General features: G+C 42.4%; 1 protein-coding gene across 2 annotated transcripts in view; it reads right to left on the minus strand.

Annotated features, from left to right (window-relative positions):
- The window catches only part of LOC125457601 (membrane-spanning 4-domains subfamily A member 4A-like), a 30,051-nt gene extending 25,064 nt beyond the window's left edge, over positions 1-4,987 (minus strand). Inside the window, exons 1-2 of one of the 2 annotated variants that reach the window (XM_048542044.2) lie at positions 4,687-4,987; positions 966-1,172 (exon numbers count right to left, since the gene is read on the minus strand). In XM_048542044.2, coding sequence (XP_048398001.1) covers positions 966-1,160 — 195 coding nt within the window. In that variant the 5' untranslated portion in view covers positions 1,161-1,172; positions 4,687-4,987. The remainder of the gene's footprint in view (positions 1-965; positions 1,173-4,686) is intronic. The other variant, XM_048542043.1, reaches the window with a different exon arrangement.
- Between the last annotated feature and the right edge of the window lie 4,234 nt (positions 4,988-9,221).

Genomic DNA, 9,221 nt, shown 5'->3' on the forward strand with positions numbered 1-9,221 from the left:
ATTAATTACTGTAGTACATTCATGAGCTCTTTAAATGTTTGATGTTTTTTATCCACATTAATCCTTTTAAGTCATATTTCCCCTATAAATCATAGCTAACTCACAACTCATACTGTCATAGTTTCCTTTATTTAGATCAGGACCCTAGTTTCGGAACCGACTATAATGGGTGCCAAGTAGAACACCTCAGTTGCTAACAAAACAAAATATAAATGCATTATAGTAAAAGTATTAAATTTGTAAACTGAAATTTTTAAAAAATGCTAGAAATACTCATATTTTTTGTGGCAACAAGTGGAAACAGTAACAGAGTTAACTGGGCTGAATTAGCTGCAAGATTCGCACCAGGACAGGAAGTAACCCAACTTCAGAAGGCAGTGGGAAATTTTGCAGAAGTTGGATGGCTAGACGTCTGTCCCAGTGACAGTATCTTTGCCATCGCAACGTAACCCTTGGTGGCAGTTCTTCCATGCACTGTTAAAGGCCCACCTTCTGGGAGAGAGCCAGAGTTTAATACAACTAAACAGCTTTCTCAGTAATTTGAAAACGCAGCTAAAATTAGACCACATTGCTGTGTGTGGAGATATATACCAGGCCTGACAATACAGGAATTTATTCGTATTAATCTTTATCTTTGGGCTAATTTCCTTCCCAAAAGAACATTTGTGAACTAGATGGATTTTTGAGACAATACAATTAACTTATTACAATTATGCCAAATATATTTCATTGAATGTTATTATCCCAATGATCATAGTTGGACTAAAATTCCTGCTTTTAGATCATTAATCCAGGTCTTCGGATTATTTGTCTTTTGTCACAATTAACATACTACCATTGGGTATTCTCCTTCAGTTATGCCAAAGTAAAACCAGGCAACTGATGTCCGCACTATATTATAATTCTGAATAACTGCTTTGGCCTCAAATATAAACATTTTTTCTCATTTTGTAAAGTGCACTTACACCCAGGAACTTGAACTTTCCTTTGAGCATTTCCTGTACTCCAGCACTATTCTGAGTAAGCATTTTCGCTATTGTTTGGTTCAAAGGACCATTTTCCACATACTGCACCAATTCAGGACCACTGGGTAGCACCTGTGACCGTGGGAGTTGGTTTGGTGTAAGTGTATGTCCAATATTCTTCAGCAAGTCAGCCATTTTCACAATTGTCTGAAAGAAAAATACAGAATACATGAATTTTCTCTGATTTGCAAACCAATTTTCTATCATCTATCTTAATTTGCATTCATTAACTGCAACCTTGTGCAAGAAATACATACCATTCTGAATAAAATATAAGTACGTGGAGAATAAATGTTTGTATTCATTTTGGAAACATGAGATCCAGAAAAATTCTGCTGGTCTCACGATTGCAGGAATAATGCATAGTTACGAGGTGAGATTGTTAAAATGACCTAATCTTAGACAGCATATTTTCTAGTACAATACATGAAACAGATGCCGATTTGGTCATGACATAGAAAAATCACATGAGGATCTGAAAAAAGTTCAGATGACCAATACTAGAAAGGGACATTCAGAGTCTTAAAATTACAGTGAAGCACAAATGTTGAAAGTTTATATGTTAATTTCCTTGTGAAGCATTCCTGCTGCTGCTGCTCCTCTCTCTCTGAATGAAGACTGAGCTTCACCCAGACTAAAACTTTCTACTCTGTTCATCAGTTATGAGTACATTTTTTCTCCCTTTCCACTTAATTTCTTGTTCTGCGGATGAACATTTTAAATTGTACTATCCCTTCTGCCTATACTAGGGCCCTAGTTCTTCACAGGTGAGTTTGACTGGGGAAGGGCTGGAACAGCAACAGACACTATGGTGCTTCAAGTGACCATCCAAATATTTCTGAAATGTGATGGTTCCTACCTTGTGATGGTAAAACCGAGATGGTGGTGGTGGAGTCAGGAGCATCAAGACTGTTGAGCCCTCATCTCACCCATTCTGCCCACTTTCCTTTTTTGCTTTCCTTTTTATCTTCTTTTTCAGTTTTTTTTGAAGGTTTTTTAGTGTTACTTACTTACTTTTGGAGGCAATGGAGGGAGCAGCAGTGACAGAACGGGGCTGTAGCTGGGGCCCTGCGCGGACCTGGACGATGGCAACAGTGAGGCAGTGATCAGCGGCAGACAGCAGTGGATGACAGCGGGGTTGGTCAGTTGCGAGGGATGGCGGTAGCAATGGTCAGCAGCGATGCACGAGTCTGGGCCGAAGCCTTGCAAGGGGCAGCAAAGCCTGGTGTGCATGGGTCGGTTTTAGCCCAGTGCACGTGAAAGTGTGCCAGCGTGGGGGAGAGTGAGTTCTCTTGAGAAAGCCCAGCTTAGAACATCCACAGGTCCATGGCTTAAGAAAGGACTGTAATGTTTGGCATTTTAAATTTATTTCCTTACTTTTCTACTTTTAGGCTAAGAAGACTGTAGTGCTGAGCTTTTTTTAAACTTATTTCTTTATTTTTCTGTTTCTATAACTAAGATTTTGTACCTCGGTACTTTGTACCTAAGATAGTTCCGTGTATACTCTTTGTACTCTTTTCACTGTACTTTTGTACCCTTGAGCATGTGACAATAAAACCTAAATCTAAAAGCTAACATGTAAGTAAATACAGTATAAGCCTTAAACTTAGAACAACTCATTTTCAAGTTATGGTATCAAGGATGTGAAAATATTCAGTGTCTTCACTTTTTCTTGCTGGCTTGGATTTAGCAAGGTTACAGGTAGCTGGCATCCATTTATTTACCTGAACACAGACTATATGCAGATCATTGGAACTCAGCCCTTGGCGTCTCCTCAAGGTGGATGTGGACCGATTTCCCTAGTCTACCAGTGGTCAGGCAATAATGTTCAGCCATCAAAAGAGCAATGTCTCTTCACAATGTCTCTTTGTGGCAAGGAGTTCCAAAGGCGCACAATCCTCTGACAGAATAAATTCTTTCATATCTCAGTCTTAATTTGGTGCCCCTTTACACTGAGACTATGCTCTTTGATCCTAGATTTTCCCAAAGGGGGAAACATTCTCTCAGCGTTTACCCCATCAAGCCCCTTAAGAATTTTATGTGTTTCAAAGAGATCACCTCTCATTCTTCTAAACTTCCCAATCTGTTCAGCCTTTGCACATATAATAATCTCTCTATATCAGGGATCATCCTAATGAATCTTTTCTGAACTGCCTCCAACAAAATGATATGTTTTCTTAAGTAAGAGGACAAAAACTGCTCACAGTACTCCAGATGTGATCTCACTAGCGCTTTTTACAGTTGCAATAAGATTTCCCTACTGTTATCTGCCTGAAAACATGGGCAGCCTGTGGCTCAATGGTTAGCATTTCTACCTCACAGTGGCAGGATCACAGGCTCAATTCCACCCTCAAACAACTGTCTGAGTCGACTTTACATATCCTCCCTGTGACTGTATGGGTTTCCTCCAGGTACTCCAGTTTCTTCCCAGAGTCCAAAAATGTGCAGATTAGGTGGACTGGCCATGTTAAATTGCCCACTGAAGATCCATTCGATATTCCCATATGACAAAATATTAAATCTGGTTCTCTATTTGATACCAAATCAGAGAATGGCTCCAGCATTGGAGACCATTTGGCATTCCTAGGTCTGTACTGTTATTTATACTTACCATGAGCTTTTTTAATTCATTCTGGGATGTGGGTGTCACTGGCTGGCCAGCATTTCTTGCCCATCCCTAGTTGCCCTTTGAAGGTGGTGGTGAGCTGCCTTCTTGAACTGCTGCAGTCCACGCGCTATTGGTTGATCTACGATGCTGTTCGGGATGGAATTTGAGGATTTTGACTCAGGGACAGGGAAGGAATCGTGATATATTCCCATGTCAGGGTGAAGCCTGGTTTGGAGGGGAACTTGCATGGTGGTGTTCTCTTGTGTCAGCTGCTCTTACCTTTCTAGGTGAAAGTGGTGGGAGTTTGGAAGGTGCTGTCTGAGGATTTTTGGTGATTTTCTGCACTGCTGCTCCTGAGAATCGGTGATCCTGAGCGTCTGTGATGGAGGAAGTGGATGATCGTAGATGTGGTGCCAATCATGCGGTCTGCTTAGTCCTGGATGGTGTCGAGCGTCTCGAGTGTTATTGGAGCTGCACACATCTAAACAAGTGGAGAGTATTCTACTGATGGTAGTACTCTACTCCTGACTTGTGCCTTGTAGATGATTTCATTGTTTCTCAACCCTGTGCTGCTGCCTCGCATGATTTTTTCGACCGCCAAAAGCTCTTCGAATGGTACAAATAAAAATGGGGACGGGGACGTTTCAAAACCGGAAAACGCGGCACAAAGCTTTCGAGGTAACTGCGCATCAACCAGGCACCGTTAACGGGACTGAGTCAAAACTTCCCGTGCGATGGAAATCGATGCAGGAAATCTGGTGACGAGTGTTGGTAGTGAAACTTTGAACGCAGAAGTTACACAGACAGGAGCAAAAGACAAGTATTAAGAACTGTAAGACACACATTTATAATTGATCACTTTAGTACTTTCAATTGGTTGAATCTCACAATATGAATGTGACCTAAATTTGATATGTCGTCGGGGGAGTTGAAAACCGTAATGTAACGAAAGGCACATTTTAGCCGGCCGAGTGGTCACGTTTGTACTTTGTGTTTCATAACATTATTTCCAATAACAATTCGGGTTATGACACTCGATAAAACGTAACATACCTCACTTCTTGCGTCGATCGTGATAGTGGGAAAACAGACTTGAGCGAGTCGATCGTCTGCTTTCAATGACTTTGCTGTGTTTTACTTCGCTCGGTTGCACGGTATCGACATCCAGTCCGACTGTTTTCGAACAGAAAAATCCCTGGGGCCGTGTTTTTCCGCAACAGCTCGCTGACGACAGAAACTACAGGGTGTGCAGTAGGAGGAGTGTACTGGAGGGAAGGACGTTTCCAAGATTAGCTTCCAGTGAATGTCCTGGACAGGAAGCCTAACTTCAAAACTGCTTTCGAATGACCACGGCCTTTCTGTACCTTTAAAGATCAATAACAACCAAAGACACGGAGGCGGGGATGGTGGGGGGCGCGACAGTCTAAATGATGGTCTTCTGGGAAGAAACCCACAATAAATGATCAAAAAGTCAAAATTCAGTGGGCATTTCGGAGTTGGGCAGGACTATAGAGGGAGAAATCACAGGCATCCTCAACTGAGGATTCCCCCACATGCTAGTTGACAGTGTCTTCGGCTGTGTCTGACCCATATCCCACACTTCTGCCCGCACCTTTTCCCCTTTATTCCCAGAACAATGATAGAGTTTCTCTTATCCTTACTTTCCACCCCACTAATGTCACATTCAAAGGAACATGCTCACAAACACCAGCCACACCTCCACTGTCAGCATTCCTTAGGGACTATACCCTTCATGAGACCTTGATCCAGATCTCCACCACTCCTAACTCTTCCTCACTTCCCCACCCAACTTCCCATGCAATCACACAAGGTATAACACTTGCCCATTAACCTCCTCCTTCCTGGTTGTCCAAGGCTCCAAACATACTGCTCAGGCGAAGCAGCATTTCACTTGTACTTCTTTCAATCTAGTCTACTGCATTCATTGTTTACAATGTTTACAGTCACGTTTACACTGGGGACACCAAATGCAGAGCAGGTGCTGGTTTTGCAGAATATCTCTGCTCCGTCTATACGAATGATCCTGACCTCCTAGTTTCTTGCCGTTTTAAATAATCATCTGGCTGTCATGCTAATGTTTCCTTCCTGAGTCTCCTGCAGCTTGACGTATAACACTTCATTTTATGCTTTGGCATTTTAGACCCTCGAGGTTTCAATATTGAACTCAATCATTTCAAAAACTGACTGCATTATGTCTGTTCTCTGCTTTTCTTACTTTCTCCCCTGACCCCACTGCCATGTTTCTAACAAAAACAGAAATTGCTGCAGAAACTTAGCAGGCCTGGAAGCATTTGTGGAGAGAAAATCGAGTTAATGTTTCAAGTCTGGTGACTGTTCATCAGAACCCAGTTCTTGCCCTGCTGAGTTCATCAACAAGTTATGTTTTTGTTTCAGATCTCCAGCATTTGGTCTTTGTTTTCTCTTGTCTTGTTTGTGTCTTGTTTATTTTGCTCTTCATTGAGAGGATCCATTCTTTTCATTTCACACCAAAATTTAGACCCATTTTATGTCTCCTTTTCACATTCCACCACTAACAATGTCTCTGACTGTGGAATACAGGCCATGTCTGTTTATCGCTTGGGTGTGACAGTTTCAGCAGGCTCATGGTTGAGACAGGATGCGGAAGCCATTCCAAGGCAACTTAACAAGAAGGAAATATAATGTAAAGATGAACTTTCTTATATTATTTTCTGTCTTTCTATTCCATGTTCTTGTTTTTTCCTTCTGTCTTTTAAAATGATGCCAGAGAGTGGCGACTCAATTCACATACTTCTTCACTGCATTTGTGTTAAAATATGCCTGAAAATAAGTAAATCAAATCAAATCATTTATTAACCATACCTAGTTGCATTGAGAAGGTGGTGGTGAACTGCTTTCTTGAACCACAGCAGTCTATTTGCAGTACTTATACCCACAGTGCCATTCAGGAGAGAGTTCCAGGATTTTTCACCAGTGATACCGAAGAAATGATAATATATATCCAAGTCCTAATGGTGAATGGCCTGGAGGGCAACTTTCAGGTGGTGATGCTCTCTTGTATCTGTTGTCCTTGTTCTTATAGATGGTAATGGTCATGGACTTGGAAGGTGCTGTCTGAGGGGTTTTGGTGAATTTCTGCAGTGCATTTTACAGATTATGTGCATTAATGCTTTTGATTGTTAGTGGAAGAGGGATAGAATGTTTGTAGTTGTGGTGCCCATCAAGTGGCTGTTTTGTGTTGAAAGACGTCAAACTTCTTGAATGTTGTTGGAGCTGCACTCATTCAGGCAAGTTGAAGTGTTACATCATACTCCTGACATGCCTGGTAGAAGGTAGGCAGGCCTGGGGAGTCAGAGGCTGAGTTACTTCTTGCAAGATATTGTCTCTGACCTGCTATTGTAGCCATAGTATTTCTATGAATTGATCAATTATGGAATGTGGGCATTAGTGGCAAGATAAGCATTTGCCATCTATCCGTAGAAGACTATTTTCTAGATGGAAAAAGGCCTCAGAAATATGGTGCACAAAGGGACTTAGGAGTCCTAATTCAGGATTCTCTGAGGGTTAGCATTCAGGTTCAGTTGACAATTAGGAAGGCACATGCATTAGTTTCAAGAGAGCTAAAATACATGAGAAAGGATGCACTGCTGAGACTCTGTAAGCCTCTGGCCAAATCATGCTTGGAATATTGTGAGTAATTTTGGGCTCCATATTTAAGGAACTATGTGCTAACAGTGGACGAGCTTGAGAGGAGATTTACAAGAAGTATCCCGGGAATAAAGGGCTCGTTATATGAAGAGTGGTTGAGGATACTAGATCTGCACTGCATCTGAACAAGGGTACCGGCCCGAAACACCAACTTTCCTACTCTTTTGATGCTACCTAGCTTGCTGTGTTCCCCCAGATCCACACTGTGTTATCTCTGACTCCAAAAATGGCAGTTCTTACTCTCTCTGCATGATAACACCATTGATGACGCCTTCCATCACTTTACTAATTTCCATCACTTTGAGGATTGAAAGTAGACTGATGGGGCAGTAATTGAGTTAAATTTGTTCTTTTTGTGAAGAGGACATACCTAAGTAACTTTACAGACTGGTTGACCCCAGAATTGTAGCTGTTCGGGAACAACTTAGCTAGGAGATGCGGCAAATTCTGGACCACGAGTTCAATGATATTGTTGGACTGTTGTCAAGGCCAATAGACTTTGCAGTGTTCAGTGCCTGTAACCATTCCTTGATGTCATGCAGTGTGAACTGAATGCTGGGGCCTCCGCAGGAAGCAGAAATAGATTATCCACTCAGCACTTCTGGTTGAAGATTATTGTGAATGCTTCAGCCTTACATTTTGCACGGATGTGCTGTGTTCCCCTTTTATTGAGGACAGGAATGTTTGCAGGTTTAGTGCAACATTAAACATAATTTTCTTCGGATAAAATGTAAGGCTATAAGAAAACATTAAAACCTTGCCGAGGCAAAATAAAACCAGTGCCAAAGCAATAATTAGATCAGTCTACAAAATTAATCAACACTATTTAAAAGTACAAAGCTAACAAAGCAGAGCTAACTAAATGAAATCTTTTCAGCCTATGAAGCAGAGCTGGAGTGAGTCAGTTTGGGCATCACATCCAAAACACTAGGGAACACAGAGATGACTGGGCCAGAGCCAGAAGTCAGTATGAAATAGCACAATACCTGCCGTCACACACTTGCTGGAATTCATGTGAAAGTGGCCTGGGAAATCTTATCAGCCTGGCCTTTTCTTCTCTCACAGCCAATGCCTGGTAAGGCTTTGAGACAGGGGTTATTTTGTGTTTGTGTGCTCTTTTCCTGAGCAGCCTGTGGTGTGTGTTTTTCTTCAGTTAGAGTTTCAGATCTGTCTTTTTCTGGTCTTTTGCGTGCGCGCGCGCGCGCGCACACACACACACACACACACACACACACACACACACACACACACACACACACACACACACACACACACACACACACACCTCATTTATTCCCAGACATCCTCCCAGCCTGTGGCAATGCGCAAAATTAGCATTGCCAAGGAGGAGATGGCAAAGTGCCAAGAAACGATTCCCCTCCATGAAATCTTGACAGTACAGTTCCCCCAAACACATCATCTTTGCCACAATGACTGGCCTGCCTTCTTTGTACATGGTAAACTCTAATCTATGCTCTTAATGCAACAAACGATAACACCATCCGGTCACAAACCATTTTAACTCTCCTTCACACTCCCTGCGTGATATGTCCATACTGGGCCTCATCCAGTGTCACAATGATGCCACCCGCAAACCGGAGAAGCAACACCTCTTATTCTGCCTAGGTACCCTGCGGCCCCATGGTCTAAACATGGATTTCACCAGTTTTAAAATCTCCCCACCCCTGGCCTCATCCCATGTCCAACTCTCCCTCATTCCTGCCTCCTTGACCCTACACAAACTGTCCATCTTCTCTCCCACCTGTCCGCCCCTCCCACCTCACTGACCAATCCCCACCACTCCCTACCTGCACTCATCTATCACCATCCCACCTACCTTCACCAGCCCCACCCCTCCTCTCCCTATTTATTTCTGAGCT

The sequence above is a fragment of the Stegostoma tigrinum genome, chromosome 14 (assembly GCF_030684315.1).
Source record: "Stegostoma tigrinum isolate sSteTig4 chromosome 14, sSteTig4.hap1, whole genome shotgun sequence".
Classification (NCBI taxonomy): Eukaryota; Metazoa; Chordata; class Chondrichthyes; order Orectolobiformes; family Stegostomatidae; genus Stegostoma; species Stegostoma tigrinum.